Source organism: Ischnura elegans, chromosome 9 (assembly GCF_921293095.1).
Source record: "Ischnura elegans chromosome 9, ioIscEleg1.1, whole genome shotgun sequence".
Lineage (NCBI taxonomy): Eukaryota > Metazoa > Arthropoda > Insecta > Odonata > Coenagrionidae > Ischnura > Ischnura elegans.
In genome coordinates, this window is record NC_060254.1 from 39,878,470 (window position 1) to 39,896,812 (window position 18,343).

General features: G+C 39.7%; 1 protein-coding gene across 1 annotated transcript in view; it reads left to right on the forward strand.

Moving 5' to 3' along the window:
- Window positions 1-18,343, forward strand: part of LOC124165522 (endothelin-converting enzyme homolog) — a 67,012-nt gene that overhangs the window by 21,225 nt on the left and 27,444 nt on the right. The window contains exons 4-6 of the mRNA XM_046542964.1: window positions 4,539-4,658; window positions 9,226-9,340; window positions 10,771-10,978. Of these exons, the coding sequence (XP_046398920.1) occupies window positions 4,539-4,658; window positions 9,226-9,340; window positions 10,771-10,978 (443 nt within the window). The remainder of the gene's footprint in view (window positions 1-4,538; window positions 4,659-9,225; window positions 9,341-10,770; window positions 10,979-18,343) is intronic.

The window sequence follows — 18,343 nt, forward strand, 5'->3', positions numbered from 1 at the left end:
TCAAACATCTTTTCTCAGGGAAAAAATATTATCAATCGCCACGATTACGTCCTTCAACCAGCTCAGCTGAAAATAAAATTAACGAGAGTAAACTATTCATTTACCCGCACATATTCTGGTAATTAATTTTATTATGGCCAACGAAAATCTAACAATTACAGTAATAAATTATATTTTCAAGGATATTCCCACTAGTAAAGTGGCTAACAAACACAGTGTTTAAACATTAATAAAACAAGTATCGCGAATGATGGGAAAAATCCAATAACAACCACAGGCGAAATACTAGTGATTGTAGTGGCATTTTTCACTCATTGTAGTGCATTTTCAGAACACAACTTATCCACATCAAAATATCAGTAGGAGACTAAGTCCAACAATTGTCAAACCAAGATGGCGGAACTTTGACCACGCTAAAAACTCGGAAACAGGGCTTCCAGATATTTACAACCTCCTTGGTATTACCAGAAAACATGGCTACGCCCTCCTCTCTCTCTCCCCATCCCCACTGCCCCACCTCCTGCTGCGACGCCGCTCGAAACATTCCGAGCTCCCACGACTGGCCCAGTTGCAAAGATATTTGAAAAGGATGATAGCCACATCGCGATAAATTCACTTCAGAGGGGCTTGGACGGTGTGCGGGTTGCCTATTCGATATTCTTTTCAGTCACGCGCGCCTTAAACTTAATTAAATCAGCTACAAATCTCGTTAAAATGTAAAGTTTTATATTAATCGTTGGTTTTTATGGAAACAACCGTTGTTGCTACGGTATTTTCACCGTACCTAAGCGTACCTTAATTTTCCGAATTCCGTCTGATTTTTCGAAAAATATTTAACCTTAAGGCTCTGAAGGTAGTGCTTAATATTATCAGATTTTGAGGATATTTCGCATCTAAGACCTTCTCATCTAAGTCCACAACTTACATTAGTCGAGAGTCAGTAAGAGGACCCAGTTTTCTCCTTATGGGACGTACGATATGCGCTCGGAAAAGAATGGAATGTTTTGGAAGAAAATATTTATTTATACGTCTACGTTAATGATATTACCTTAAAATATTCCCCATTATATACTATGAACTTGTACTAGCGCTTCTTCCGATCCCGCAGATACTTCTCAGACTTGATCTTTGGCATAGCAATCATCGCAAACCTGAGTCCGTGAGTTCCCGAGATTTCCAAAGAAAATTCTTTTAAAGATCTACTCCGCGGGCGTGTGTTTGAATTTTTTAGTTTATTTTTCGTATTTTTATTGAACGGGTGTGGTCTCGTGGCGTAAGAGAAATCTTTGTAAACCTGAGAGCGTGCGTTCCTGAGACTCACGCGGAAACTTGTTCTCCAGAGCAAATCTGCATGCCGAGTGAGTGATCGAGTGTTCGTGTGTTCATTTGTCAATTTTCTTTTCATTTTTTTTTTTTTTTTTTTTTGGAGTTTTCCAACGAAGCATCCCCCTTCGTCTTTTGTTCTGCGTATTTCAATCACTCCTTTCCTTTCTCCTAAACAATCCATTTCGAAAACTATTCTCTTCTCAACTAAAGAGTGCCCTTCACAGGGTTCCCACTCAAACTAAATCATAAAATTCGCGGTTTTTTCCAGGTTTTCTCGGTCTAAATTTTGCCAAATTCACGGTCCTTTGATAATCCATTTCAGGAAGAAACATTGATCACGTAACACTAACCGGCCGCACTTATAGCTAAACTAAAAATTTAGCAAACGCGATAAACGCCGGGAATGCAAACGCAGCAATGAAAGTGTTTTTAGGACGCCAATAGTTGCCAAAATTTAAGAGTCGGCTGAAGGTTGTGAGTGGTAGAATGGAGGGTGGTAGGGAAGTCAATTTTTCGCAAGTATTAATGAACACTTAAGCTACCGGTCTTCCAATCACAGGTTTAAGGTCTGTGTCTTGTCATGGCACACGGACCAATAATTAATTGCGCTTCGAATATACGTGTGCAGATTAATGCGTGGACAGTGTCTGCGAGTTACTGATCTTGAAACATGATCGAGATATCGATTTTTCCTTTGAACAGTCAATCATAGAACTATAATAAAGTTTGAGGGTTTTTTTTAAGGTTTTACGACGAAATTCACGGCTATTTCCAGGTTTTTTCACGGTAGTTCAAAGTATACCGGGACTAGCCGCGGTGGTAACTTTTACGGGAGTCACCCGCAATGCACAATCGTGCGAAAGATCCACAGAGAAAAAATCATTCGCCTTGACCGGGATTCGAACCCGGATCCCCCGATTTCCGATCGAGTGCTTTAGCCAGTTAAGCTACCGAGGCGTCATTCTTCCCTGCGGATATAAAGCACTCGACCGGAAATCGGGGGATCCGGGTTCGAATCCCGGTCAAGGCGAATGATTTTTTCTCTGTGGATATTTCGCACGATTTTTCACGGTAGACGAAATTCACGGCTTATTCACGGTTTTAAGGTTTTCACGGTTGAGTGGGAACCCTGGCCTTAAGTATTATTTCACTTCGACGATACGTTTGGTTCCTCGGGTTTAGTCCTGTTTTTGCTCATGAATATTGCAACCAAGAACCTTACAATGGGTTCCAATACAACCCAACCTTATAGGGCTCTTGATTGCAACACAGGCTTCCCGAGATGGACACTAAATGTGTAGTCGCGTATTTAAATGGGTTTACAAAAGTCGCCACTCGCGTCGCTGATGGGCAAAGCGATCCGGATTTCATGGAGAAATAAGCTGTAATCAGGGCTGCTAACCAAAATTTATTTCTCCTAATGATACGATCTATTTATTTAATATTTTTAATGATATTCCTCGCAATTGATAATACTTTTTTTTTTCAAAATATTGGAAAAAAGTGGATCGCTCTGAACTTATCGCTCCCTGCGGACATTTTTGAAAACCGATTAAAAAGTGACTAAAGAGGAAATAGATATCAACCTTCCATGGGATGAAATGGGACCTCTATGCGTAGCTGCCTTGGTTTCGTAGCTACATTTCGCTCCAAGGAACGACACGCAATTAAATTACGAATCATGGATATTCATTCAGTCACTATGGGCCAAAAATCAATATGAAAATTATTTTTTCGCAGGTAAGTAGGTTAAATAATAATAGAAGAGAAAATATTTAAATAGATAAATTAAATTAAGATCCGTATTTGAAATAATAATACAAATATCGATAGTTACCTACGCACCGGCACTTTTACTTCCGTAAACGTTCGAATCGTGCTTACAAACTTTTGGCCAATTACCTACTGTTACCAACACTCTTACTTAATTCACTTTGACCTAATTTCTGATGAGGTTTCCCGTCGATTACTCTTTATTATGAATGAGGCAACACAACAAAAAAGCTCCGCATGGCAAAATTAAAATTTCGTGTCGTGGCATGTAGGTGTAGTCCAACATAATCAGCATGGCCAATCATTGAAGCATCCTCCTTCGGGATATTATGTGAAGAAACCTTCACGAAATCTGATTCCATGATATGCACTAAAACGTATTTTACTTTACACCGATCAGATCCACCACCGTTTTCCAATGCACACGTAGTTCATCGTATCATAAACACCTAGCACGCTGCTGATGAGATAGAACAGAATGACGTCACATACCGATGAGCCAATAGATGAGCGTTTTCGTCTTCCCAAGCACAAGTTTTGAATCTCGTTTGGTTTCGATTGCCATCCCTGCATGTACGCCTAACCAGCACATGACGAACATACTGATAAAGGGGCATTGCTACCTCGAGGTGTTTCGTAATGACATTTACAAAGGTATAGATAAGATTTCCCGACTTTTGCAAATGCATTTGCAATACATTTTATTTCTTACATGAAAAACTGAATGTTTCAAAGGAAATGTCAACATTCTTCCGGTGCTACCGAGTCGGTTATTGGTTTAAGATAACAGTTCCGCTGGCAGCGGTGCCACTAGACTGGGAGAATGGAGGCGTTGGAACCTCGACACCGCGGAAACCTACGTAGTCACGTTTCAATAGAAAGATTGGCACGGTCATTTTTTCTCTATTCTGCGTGACTATGAATTCAAATTTGATCAAATGCCATTATAAGTATATACTAACTTATAGTAATTTTTTCACTTTATACTGCCATACAAACCATTAAAAACTCGTTCCAGTGATTTCACACAACTCTAGTTATACGCAGGGACGGATTCAGCATCAAATTTGGAGGGTAGGGGGGGAGGGGTCATGAGCTGGGCTTAGCAGGAAATGGAATACCCCCGAGAGATAGGGATGTTCTACCGACTAAAATTTTTTAAATACTAATTTTTTTACGCACTATGCCTAAAACTTTCGTTGTAATTCTTTAAACAGTTGAAAAAGAACAATGTCAGATACGTTTAGGGACATTTTAACTAATAAAAATTAATTTAAAAAAATAAAATTCGGAGGGTTCATGACCCCTTTGACTCTCCCATAAATCCGACCCTGGTCATACGCACCACCTTCCTTTTACATTTATTCGTAGATAAATGTATTTACATAGATGTAGATGCATACTTATATTCGCATTAAGATAACGGCGAATCATTTCAGATTCCATGATGAAAGAAGATTCTGAAGGGGTCCCTCACGGAATACTGGTCTTCAAGGACTTCTACACAAGTTGTACAAAATACACAGAAAACTACAACTTGGAAAATCGAACTGAGGAAGGTAAGTTTGACAGGACGCACCGTTTTTTCTCTACTGGTCATCCTTCCTCTTCTTTCTCCACGTTTAGATTAACCCTGGATCGCTAAACCTTAGTAATTTTTACGACACGCCAAATTTAAATTCTTAAGTTTTGAAAAATACATTTTGAAATAAAAAATAACATTTTACAAAATATTTTTCCCGGCACTTTACACAATTTTTTTGTCATAAATAATAGTAAAAAGAATTATTAAATAAGTATTTTCAATGAAAGACACATGAATTAAATATACGTTAACAATGATAATACTTTAATTTAATTGGTTTTAATCACAAAAATAACTTCATTGCAAGTTGAAAATAATAGCGTCGTCAAAATGACGAAGGTTTAGTGACCACATGACTCTGAGCCAGGTTTAGTAATCTAGGGTTAAGATAGGACGTTGAAATTTCCAGAGTATCCACAGACGGTCTTCGGTCATTCTCTTGTCAGTGCTCGAAAAAAAAGCATCGCCCAAGTGGGAAAGGGGTTCGAACACTGTTGTTGTTATATATGTAACTTAGTAATATTTTCACATTAACAAATTTCACATTAAAATAAAGAGAATATTTCACACAATAATTTTTGCATGTTGTTTTTCATCTTAAATATGAGGAGACCTTTCGCCTGTCAGTCCCTTGTACCCCAGAAAAAAATCCTAGACCCACCCTCGCTCGAATGTGTAACTTTTACAGGCAAACGTAGACTAGACTCCATTTTATCCTCATCATTCTTCTGTTGCACCAAATTTCAAAGGCCTCCACTCTTCATTTCTTCCCTGCTGTCATAGTCCATGTCTTACTTCCATAGAAAGGCATACTCCGAATGCAAGTTCTGATTAACTGTTTCCTTACTTCTATTTTGAAAATTCCCACTGTAATTAGATCTTTCTTAACGTGGGATGCTCTCTCTGCCTAGGCTATTCTGCTGATAATTTCTCTCTCAGTTCTCCCCTCACTGTTTTCCAAATAACATAATTCAGCCACCTCTTCCAGTATGACCTTTCTACTTAGCGATTATTGGGAGGGAACCAGTGCTGAGCACCACTGGCCACCACTGACCTTGTCCTGCCTGAGCACCCACAACCGATCACATAGACCAAATATACGGCGGGCGCGATGCCACAGGACCGTATAGCGGTGAATTTGCCAAGGAGATAGCAGCAATATTTGGAGCTTAACCCTTTCATTGCGTAGCATTTTCTCAGAGTTGTTTCACATTGGCGGAGAATTTTTTTTCACTGCATTCACTTTGTTTTTCGAAAATACAAATACAATTTCAATAAAAAAAGGATTTGTGTATTCATTTGAGTATTTATTAAACAATTTGTTCATGGCATCACAGTGATGCCATCCGCACCCATGTGATATATGCTCCGGATATTTATGCAACCCGTTACACAAACATAAGGAACGACGGACAACATATTTTTACGTAGCAACTAAGAAGCATTAAATAATTTCTGAAATGATGGCGGAATTGAATTATAAATAAGATAAATATTTTTTCAGATGTCATCCATATCCCTGCATCATATTTTGGGTAAATAAAAGTTTTCGAATTTTAATTTTTACATTTCTAAATTTTTAAATTTACTAATAACTTAGATTTGCATGCAAACATATGAAAGTTATTTTATCTTTTTGACATTTTATTTTGCGTTAATGTTGCAAAAATTAACTAATAATTCTGAAAGGGCTCAAACACAGCCTTGGAACTTCTGCACATCGTACACCATCAGAGGTAATACTGGGTCGCCACTTTTTAGTGGTTCTTAGGACGTGAGGAGGATTATATCTTCTGTTTTTCCTTAGAGTTTCAGTGAAGTGTCTTTTTTGAGTAACTCAATAGATATTTGAACAGATTATTATAATGTTCTCAGTAGGGTAGCCACGGGAGGGAGTTATGGATTACAACCCCCGTTGAGGCGCCAAAAATGGGTAAATTGGCCCCCGCACCCTCCGGAAGGGTACCAAAATCTCCGGCAAAGACCCCCCATTTCAAAATCGTGGCTACATGCCTGTATAAACTGTGTCCACAGAGAAGAAATCTATCGATTAATTTTCGCACGGCTTTGTCTGCATGTCCCCTGCCTCCAACATCAGGATCCTTCGGCCCAGTGTAAATTATAGCATCTTGCACGAGGCCATTAGGCTCGGAAAGCATACATAATGTTATACAGTGTTTGTGACGCCAAAGCAACATGGACTCATGAAGCAGGGTTCTTTACCCGGATAGTAAATTTCTTTCATTCTTTGAGTGAAGAAATTCAAAAGGGCCGAATTTTATGCAAGGGGTCTCTTGGTATCGGATCATCTACTCCAGGGTTCCAGCCAAAATGCATGCAACGGAAAATTAGTTGAAATCGGACTCGGGAAAAATTGCTGTGAAGGCAAGAAAAATCGAAAATATTTTCCTACCTTTTCCAATAATCTGGAATGGATGGCCATCTTACAATACTTCATACAATCATACATTAGGTATATCAGACCAAAAATGTCTCCCATTCCCCACGAGTAAGATTCCCATGCTCGGTTATCCTTGAAGAACTGCATGTTGAGACGCATTGGCAATATTGACCAAAGCCTTTCAGACGAGAATATTTCCTCCAGCTCCCGCATACTTGCATCCTCAACGTATACCTCAGTTAACACCTATAACATATACTTCAATAAAATACATTACACCTACAAAATACACAAGAATGATGAGGTTGCTCTTTAGCAGTCAGAAGGAGATGTGAGCGTCAACATTTACAACCGACGTACAAGAAATTTGTATCTGTCTAAACGTGTATGTTCCATATAAAACGGCAACGTATAATAATCCAAAAATAATTGTTTCCTTGAGCATAGAAATTTGGCTGACTTTCTTTTCTGATTATAATAGCTCTATTTGGTCAGAGTAAAATATATAAATTGCTTCAAAGTTAAAAAACCCTTCGCGGTGAAGACCCAATGCAGTGTTCCATGTATACACTTGAGTAAATTGTGCCAGAGGTAGTTTTATTGCGAGGAGATATTCTAAGCCTAGTTCACCAAAGGCTGATACATAAACGGTCCTTGGGGTTTTAAAATAGGAATAAAATTAAAAATAAAGGTTTCTCCCATATTCCACTAAGTGGCTAAATATATGTAAATACTGAAATGTCCAATAGAAAAAGGCCATACGGTAATATTAGAAAAAAATAAAATCTCTATAGAGGAGTGAAAATGCACGCAATCGAAAGATGTCCGAAAGAGAGACTGTACTAATGTCGAGAGTCGCAAAATCTGAGAAGGAAGAGCTGACCTTCTCCATGGCATGCACACAACAGAATACTTGCATGCATTTCTAATAAGAATGGCAAAAATGCCTCTAAAAATAGAGATAACAGGCGACTCAGAGCGACTTGTAGTCTATTCCGCGGTGACGTAAAACGACTCTTTCATTTGAGCCCCGAAATTCAATCATTTTTCCCCGAGGATTTCCCCAATTCTAATTTCTCATTCAAGATGAAAAAATATAATTTCTCATTCAAAATGAAAAAAATATAATATAATACATTATTTCCCGTGAATAACGAATTGGTGGTCGTAATTATTCCCACCTAGTAACTTTAACAAACTCATACGAAATAAATGAGAAAAAGTCGAAAAAATCTATTTCTTTTTCCGTAACCAATGTAATGAAACCCCTATTGAAAGGATCGTTCAGAAAATGAGTTGCAAATATATTATGGAAGAATTTTATGAGTTTTAACGGCATTATGTAAATATTAAGTGTAAACAATAATAAAAACAGCAACAGATTATTCAACTGTGTTTAGCGTGTATAAAGTGACCGTATTTTGAAATACGAAAATATTTTTCGTCGATGAGATGGAAGGAAGATTATGTCTAAATTTTGTTTACAAAAATTTTAGTAGGACTAAAACGAGAATAATAACCTTCAAATGTGGCTACATTTAGTACAAATATTCAGAATTGTAAAGAAAATATCACATTAAAAGTTTTTGTAATGGCGAAAAATCTTACAAATTAAAAAGTACTCCATAAATGTTTTAAAAAATTACTCAACAAATATTAACTTTTTTTCAAAAACGGAAGGCATATCCAGGTGGCCTAATCCATTGCGTGTGCGGGAAACCGTCATGAGAGTAGACAGAACAGAGCGGAGGAGCGTAGGGAGCGATTGAAGGACATAGGCCGGCGTGGCATCAATGTGATGCCACCCGCCCGTTGGCAGGACCTACGCTGGGCATCAATGCTATGCCATCCGCACTGAAAGGGTTAATATCCCATCTCCGTGCGGACAGGATTTTTATCTTACTCTTTGCAAATAAATACATATTTTTCTTTTATAATTCATTCATCTGTGGGTGTGCAGTTGCTAACATGTGTACATGCACGTGCCACCACTGAGGGGAACGCGTCCTCCACAGGATTGATGCCAGTGCTACTTAAGCCAGAGCTTCAACTTCTACTGATAATCCATTTTATTTGTAGTTCACTACCTTGTTAGAACCCTAGTAGAGAGAAATTCTGATCTATTTTCGTTTTTCCTCAGCCAGAAGAGCACTCCAAGAAGTCGGAATATTTTATAAAAATGCAGAATGGAATGAAACTAACTACACACAGGAAAATTTCACTCAGCTAATAGCAGATCTATTAATACGCCAGTCGTAAGTATAACAGCCAAGAGCATCTATACCACGACATGGAGTTATGGAATACGCCTGGTTGCAATTCTTAGTTGAGGAGGTAGTTCTCAATCAAGGATATTGACATGAGATATCCTTATTTATCATTTCCAAGACATCATTCAAAAGTAAAGTCTTTTAACTCTATTACATTGAATGACGACCTCTAACATACAATGGCATTCATTTAACAAGATTTTGGATTGGTAATTTTGCCATTTATGAAGCAGCTTATATTGAGATGGAATGATGTATCACCACTGAATTGAAAAACAATATTCGGCTCAGCTAAATAATATGACAGGGCATTGCATTTATCAGCAAAATTAGCTTCAATTTTCTCCTATTTTAATTTCTAATATCATGTACATTTTATCATCACGCTTTATTATACATACTCGCTTTATTGTTTGTTCTTATGGGCAAAATGTTGCAACTCAAATTTCGAACCCTTTCTAATTAGCAAGAGTGCTGAAATTTTCATTATAGCTCAGGACTGGGAGGCAATACAATTTTCTTTAACTATACCATGATCAGATCAGTATCTCGAGAAACAGCTAGTAATGATAATTAAATATGGAGCTCCAAAAATGGCTATCAAAATCCAATGAAAACTCTGCAATCATTAAAGGTGTAATAAAATCTCTTTAGAATGCTGGAAACCATAACATTTGTCACAGCCCAGGTGTTATAGTGGGCAACTACTAATAATAATTGATCAGCAAGCATTAATTATAAAAGTAATACTAACTGGTCAACTTGTCTCTCTTAGAAAAGCATATATAATATTAAGTATGCACCATGTTTTTTGTATTTGATAACGGAAATGTTTTCAAAAATTCATTTTAACTTTCTTGTTCCTCATATTTGAAATTTTCAATAATTTTTAGGGGCTTTAGGCTTTTTCTACTATTGAATAAAACCTTTATTTTTACAAAAATATTATTTTCATATTTTAATTTATGTACGAAGCATGTTTTTAAAGTAAGTACCGTTTTGACATAAAAAAACAACAAGTAAATTTTTTTCAAAAATAATTTATTCACTTGAAAGGCCATACTTTACTTTTCTACATAATTCCCATTACTATTGAGGCATTTATCGTATCTTGGGACCAGCTTTTGCATGCCATCGTCAAAGAAGCTTGCCGCCTGATTAGACAACCACTGCTTCACGGTCGTTTTCACTTCGTCATCATCGGAATGGCGCTGTCCCTTGGCACTTCATCATCGGAATGGCGCTTGTTTTTTTTATGTCAAAACGGTACTTACTTTAAAAACATGCCTCGTAGAAGTAGATATGACCGTTAAAAATGTATTGAATGCACAGGTGTAGTCTGTATAATAAAAATATTCTAATTGCACAAATATCCCAACTTTATATTCAAATCTCTGCTCTCTCCCTCTATAAAGCAATCATCTGATGGAAGTGAAGTTGACAGTGGATTCTCGCAATGCCTCAAAGTTTGCATGGCTCGTAACAGCACCTTCGCATGACAATTGGTTCACTCATTCAACATGGAGAGACTCCCAGTCAGAGTGCAAGAAGAGGGTGCAAGCAACAAAAATGGAAGGCCCGAATTCCCTCAAGAATAAGTACAAAGTTTATAAATCCTGCATGGTAAGTCATCCATTATTTTCAATTTTTTAAGAGGTTACAGCATTAAGCAAAAAAGTTTAATTTGTAAACCTTTTCAACACCTAGCTTGTCCATATCGATGGCTAAGTTCTAACAACACGTATCTAAAATATAGCAACTTTTCAGGAGAACAAAAAAAACTTTATATTTTTAACTGTACACTGAAATTAAAAACCAAAAATACATAAAACTGAAAAAGAAGCATATTAATTTTTCGACATGAGTGTAGTTAGAATTAGGGACAAAATTGTCTCTACTTCCAAACTGCAGTATTAACTCAAACCAGCCAAATTTTGAGATACGTATTGTTAGAACGTAGCCATCGATATGGGTACATATGTGGAAAAAACTCCACTCAGAAAATAAGAATTAAATGTGGCTGTGAAGGGTGACCACCGGGAATTTGAATACAGTGACTTAAGTTTAATCAAGATCAGGACACACGTTACATATTATATATATATATTATATATATATATTTTACTTCATTCATTCACACGACGCCTTAAGCGTAAACATACAAATAAATTCACAGGTAAGGAAAGAAAGGGATAGGAACATGGAATAGAAAAATTGGGCTCTGCGTGCCCCGAAACGCATGTTCCTGTCTCTTTCCTGCTATCGTGTGAGTGTGTACCTTTCCTTTCATCCTTGTGTCCTCGTCCATTCCTTCCGTTGGTGAGTGGTGAGCTGCCCCAGTGCCATCTATTGGTTACTCTTGTGGGCCAAAGCAAAGGGAGTTTCCTGTGTATAAACCCCCGCCGAAATCATGGTAAATTTAAGCGTCCTGGTAGCGCAACTGGTAGAGCACCTGGCCGGCAACCAGGAGGTTCTGGGTTCGAGTCCCAGTCAGGCCGCATTTTTACCCTCTGATTTCTGGCTTTTTTCCACCTACCACAGCACCGTTGTCCTTGTCCTTTTTCTATTCCATGTTCCTATCCCTTTCTTTCCTTACCTGTGAATTTATTTGTATGTTTACGCTTAAGGCGTCGTGTGAATGAATGAAGTAGTGTATCGGCCATGTTGGCTTATTTCACTTGGGCTCTGCGTGCCCCGAAACGCATGTTCCTGTCTCTTTCCTGCTATCGTGTGAGTGTGTACCTTTCCTTTCATCCTTGTGTCCTCGTCCATTCCTTCCGTTGGTGAGTGGTGAGCTGCCCCAGTGCCATCTATTGGTTACTCTTGTGGGCCAAAGCAAAGGGAGTTTCCTGTGTATAAACCCCCGCCGAAATCATGGTAAATCTAAGCGTCCTGGTAGCGCAACTGGTAGAGCACCTGGCCGGCAACCAGGAGGTTCTGGGTTCGAGTCCCAGTCAGGCCGCATTTTTACCCTCTGATTTCTGGCTTTTTTCCACCTACCACAGCACCGTTGTCCTTGTCCTTTTTCTATTCCATGTTCCTATCCCTTTCTTTCCTTACCTGTGAATTTATTTGTATGTTTACGCTTAAGGCGTCGTGTGAATGAATGAAGTAGTGTATCGGCCATGTTGGCTTATTTCACTTGGGCTCTGCGTGCCCCGAAACGCATGTTCCTGTCTCTTTCCTGCTATCGTGTGAGTGTGTACCTTTCCTTTCATCCTTGTGTCCTCGTCCATTCCTTCCGTTGGTGAGTGGTGAGCTGCCCCAGTGCCATCTATTGGTTACTCTTGTGGGCCAAAGCAAAGGGAGTTTCCTGTGTATAAACCCCCGCCGAAATCATGGTAAATCTAAGCGTCCTGGTAGCGCAACTGGTAGAGCACCTGGCCGGCAACCAGGAGGTTCTGGGTTCGAGTCCCAGTCAGGCCGCATTTTTACCCTCTGATTTCTGGCTTTTTTCCACCTACCACAGCACCGTTGTCCTTGTCCTTTTTCTATTCCATGTTCCTATCCCTTTCTTTCCTTACCTGTGAATTTATTTGTATGTTTACGCTTAAGGCGTCGTGTGAATGAATGAAGTAGTGTATCGGCCATGTTGGCTTATTTCACTTGGGCTCTGCGTGCCCCGAAACGCATGTTCCTGTCTCTTTCCTGCTATCGTGTGAGTGTGTACCTTTCCTTTCATCCTTGTGTCCTCGTCCATTCCTTCCGTTGGTGAGTGGTGAGCTGCCCCAGTGCCATCTATTGGTTACTCTTGTGGGCCAAAGCAAAGGGAGTTTCCTGTGTATAAACCCCCGCCGAAATCATGGTAAATCTAAGCGTCCTGGTAGCGCAACTGGTAGAGCACCTGGCCGGCAACCAGGAGGTTCTGGGTTCGAGTCCCAGTCAGGCCGCATTTTTACCCTCTGATTTCTGGCTTTTTTCCACCTACCACAGCACCGTTGTCCTTGTCCTTTTTCTATTCCATGTTCCTATCCCTTTCTTTCCTTACCTGTGAATTTATTTGTATGTTTACGCTTAAGGCGTCGTGTGAATGAATGAAGTAGTGTATCGGCCATGTTGGCTTATTTCACTTGGGCTCTGCGTGCCCCGAAACGCATGTTCCTGTCTCTTTCCTGCTATCGTGTGAGTGTGTACCTTTCCTTTCATCCTTGTGTCCTCGTCCATTCCTTCCGTTGGTGAGTGGTGAGCTGCCCCAGTGCCATCTATTGGTTACTCTTGTGGGCCAAAGCAAAGGGAGTTTCCTGTGTATAAACCCCCGCCGAAATCATGGTAAATCTAAGCGTCCTGGTAGCGCAACTGGTAGAGCACCTGGCCGGCAACCAGGAGGTTCTGGGTTCGAGTCCCAGTCAGGCCGCATTTTTACCCTCTGATTTCTGGCTTTTTTCCACCTACCACAGCACCGTTGTCCTTGTCCTTTTTCTATTCCATGTTCCTATCCCTTTCTTTCCTTACCTGTGAATTTATTTGTATGTTTACGCTTAAGGCGTCGTGTGAATGAATGAAGTAGTGTATCGGCCATGTTGGCTTATTTCACTTGGGCTCTGCGTGCCCCGAAACGCATGTTCCTGTCTCTTTCCTGCTATCGTGTGAGTGTGTACCTTTCCTTTCATCCTTGTGTCCTCGTCCATTCCTTCCGTTGGTGAGTGGTGAGCTGCCCCAGTGCCATCTATTGGTTACTCTTGTGGGCCAAAGCAAAGGGAGTTTCCTGTGTATAAACCCCCGCCGAAATCATGGTAAATCTAAGCGTCCTGGTAGCGCAACTGGTAGAGCACCTGGCCGGCAACCAGGAGGTTCTGGGTTCGAGTCCCAGTCAGGCCGCATTTTTACCCTCTGATTTCTGGCTTTTTTCCACCTACCACAGCACCGTTGTCCTTGTCCTTTTTCTATTCCATGTTCCTATCCCTTTCTTTCCTTACCTGTGAATTTATTTGTATGTTTACGCTTAAGGCGTCGTGTGAATGAATGAAGTAGTGTATCGGCCATGTTGGCTTATTTCACTTGGGCTCTGCGTGCCCCGAAACGCATGTTCCTGTCTCTTTCCTGCTATCGTGTGAGTGTGTACCTTTCCTTTCATCCTTGTGTCCTCGTCCATTCCTTCCGTTGGTGAGTGGTGAGCTGCCCCAGTGCCATCTATTGGTTACTCTTGTGGGCCAAAGCAAAGGGAGTTTCCTGTGTATAAACCCCCGCCGAAATCATGGTAAATCTAAGCGTCCTGGTAGCGCAACTGGTAGAGCACCTGGCCGGCAACCAGGAGGTTCTGGGTTCGAGTCCCAGTCAGGCCGCATTTTTACCCTCTGATTTCTGGCTTTTTTCCACCTACCACAGCACCGTTGTCCTTGTCCTTTTTCTATTCCATGTTCCTATCCCTTTCTTTCCTTACCTGTGAATTTATTTGTATGTTTACGCTTAAGGCGTCGTGTGAATGAATGAAGTAGTGTATCGGCCATGTTGGCTTATTTCACTTGGGCTCTGCGTGCCCCGAAACGCATGTTCCTGTCTCTTTCCTGCTATCGTGTGAGTGTGTACCTTTCCTTTCATCCTTGTGTCCTCGTCCATTCCTTCCGTTGGTGAGTGGTGAGCTGCCCCAGTGCCATCTATTGGTTACTCTTGTGGGCCAAAGCAAAGGGAGTTTCCTGTGTATAAACCCCCGCCGAAATCATGGTAAATCTAAGCGTCCTGGTAGCGCAACTGGTAGAGCACCTGGCCGGCAACCAGGAGGTTCTGGGTTCGAGTCCCAGTCAGGCCGCATTTTTACCCTCTGATTTCTGGCTTTTTTCCACCTACCACAGCACCGTTGTCCTTGTCCTTTTTCTATTCCATGTTCCTATCCCTTTCTTTCCTTACCTGTGAATTTATTTGTATGTTTACGCTTAAGGCGTCGTGTGAATGAATGAAGTAGTGTATCGGCCATGTTGGCTTATTTCACTTGGGCTCTGCGTGCCCCGAAACGCATGTTCCTGTCTCTTTCCTGCTATCGTGTGAGTGTGTACCTTTCCTTTCATCCTTGTGTCCTCGTCCATTCCTTCCGTTGGTGAGTGGTGAGCTGCCCCAGTGCCATCTATTGGTTACTCTTGTGGGCCAAAGCAAAGGGAGTTTCCTGTGTATAAACCCCCGCCGAAATCATGGTAAATCTAAGCGTCCTGGTAGCGCAACTGGTAGAGCACCTGGCCGGCAACCAGGAGGTTCTGGGTTCGAGTCCCAGTCAGGCCGCATTTTTACCCTCTGATTTCTGGCTTTTTTCCACCTACCACAGCACCGTTGTCCTTGTCCTTTTTCTATTCCATGTTCCTATCCCTTTCTTTCCTTACCTGTGAATTTATTTGTATGTTTACGCTTAAGGCGTCGTGTGAATGAATGAAGTAGTGTATCGGCCATGTTGGCTTATTTCACTTGGGCTCTGCGTGCCCCGAAACGCATGTTCCTGTCTCTTTCCTGCTATCGTGTGAGTGTGTACCTTTCCTTTCATCCTTGTGTCCTCGTCCATTCCTTCCGTTGGTGAGTGGTGAGCTGCCCCAGTGCCATCTATTGGTTACTCTTGTGGGCCAAAGCAAAGGGAGTTTCCTGTGTATAAACCCCCGCCGAAATCATGGTAAATCTAAGCGTCCTGGTAGCGCAACTGGTAGAGCACCTGGCCGGCAACCAGGAGGTTCTGGGTTCGAGTCCCAGTCAGGCCGCATTTTTACCCTCTGATTTCTGGCTTTTTTCCACCTACCACAGCACCGTTGTCCTTGTCCTTTTTCTATTCCATGTTCCTATCCCTTTCTTTCCTTACCTGTGAATTTATTTATATATATATATTTTATATATATGATGCATATTTTTATACAATACCTACAGCAAGAGTTGGAAGAAGAACGAAGTAAAGAAATGTTTCTGTTACCGACCGCCTTCCACCAGATGATCCTGATATATGTAGTCAGTCTCTGCTGATATTATACTGATTAAATTAAAAATAATAACGACGAAACCCTGATTATGTGAAGTAATTTGAATTTTGAAGCTAGCAATAAACTGGAGACCAGAGTATTAGAGGGGTAATGGAGAATGCTGAATAATATAAGAAATTTTATCAGAACTGTGAATGTGGGTTACTTTGGCCCTGGGGTCCTTCTTTGGCCCAAGCTGAGAAGAAAATACAACGTACTCTGGTTACCTTAAGGAAACAGTTTTTCTACTGATACCAGCAGTTTCCACTACGCTGCAGCGTCAAGCTTCTAGTGATTTATTCAAAGTATTTTATTGTTCATCACTTAAATCAGCACTAGTTGTTTTCTTTTCTTTGTTCAACCACATATTTTTCCGTACTCTTAAACTTTTGTTTGTGAAAACAGCTCTACACCTGCTATAAGTTAAGGGAGTATCTATTTATGAGCTAAATTTTATAGTTAAGACATTGGTATAGTTGAATTTCAAATTACTAATAAAGTTTTTAAGAAAAAATTTCATTACAGCAACCGATCCTTTAACCTCAAAATTAAGACCTACTTTGGCCCAGCTTCTTTCTGGGACAAAGTAGGTTATACTTTTGCAAAACTTGTTATTCCTCTTTATAAATCCTTTAAATGGATGGTGTTCTTTCTGCTGAGTCAAAGTGAGTAAAAGGCCTACATTTTAGTTTTTATTTATTATACGTATCCTGTTGTCGGCTCTGCTATAGCTGGTAAAACAACCGAATTAAAGCACAGAAACTTATAACTTTAAAAAAATACTATTATATAAATATGTCGACCAATTTGCTTAATTGGCCGACATACTTATATAATATATTTATTTAACAAAATGCAACAAAACTACCTGTAAGCAACATAAAGTACCTTTTGGGATAACAGATTAAACCACGTACTTGTTTATACTTTCATAGATAAGGATTTAAAAATTTAGGTAATTTAATTCAATTATTTTAGAAATAAGTAGGTAATAAAATTTAAAAAAATGCTCATATCTTAGTATATTTTTTAATTTCTTTATAACAAAAATGTTTAGCTTAAACTGCCTCTAAAATGTGTTTTTCAATGAAATATATTTATTTCCTCTTGAATCCAAGTCTTTTTTTGGTCCCAGCTACTCTTAAAATGATTTTAAGGTGTTAAAATCACCTTGGGCCAAAGTAACCCTATCTCCTGGGTAACATTAGCCCAAGTAAAAATATTTTATTTTAAATAAACGAAATTTAAGAAAGGAGTTTAAAACTATTAAGGTACTGTGCCAAAGACAGTCCATAGGGGTTCTAATGTTTTAAAGGCCTGAAAAAGTAAAATAGAATCTCGTGTGCCAGGAAAAATTTTTTGAGATATGCAGCCTGTGCTTAAGTTTTCAGAAAATTAAAGGGTTCTGATGGTTGTGCTGGTGCATTTTATTTAGGCAGAAAATTCTGCAGCAATAGGCAGCAAAACATCAATATACATATATAAATGAGGATGTCTGTTTGTCTGTCCGCTATGCGTTTCCATGCGGCAGCACGGATTGTGACCTAAGTTAGTACATAGGCACACCTCTTACTCCTGAAGCCCGCAGTGTTACTTCTGGTTGCATCCGAAGTAACTTTTGCATCGTTTTCTCATTACCACTTATTATGTCATGCTGTACAACTTCTGCATTTGGATATCCTGCCAATTAGGCAAATCAATTGGCACGCTGTAAGGGGATACATAACTCAAAGGATACTACAATTAACTTTTAATCCTCTTGGAACAAACCTTTTTGCTGGGGTTTGCATTAACACAATGCTTATGGTCTATGCATGTACAGACACACATAATGATCATCTACATAATACCCCGCAAGCCACCAAAAAGGCATATGGCAGGGGGTGTTAGGACACCAGCCGTTTACACATAAAAATGAAGTTCTCAAACGAAGTTAGGACTAGCATTCATTAAAGTCAATTTTATTTCTTACAGAGATTTCTATTAGAAACTCTGTGAATTTTGTGGAAGTAACAAAGTGTTTTTCATTATTAATATGGAGCCCTTCCACCACGTAAAAGCT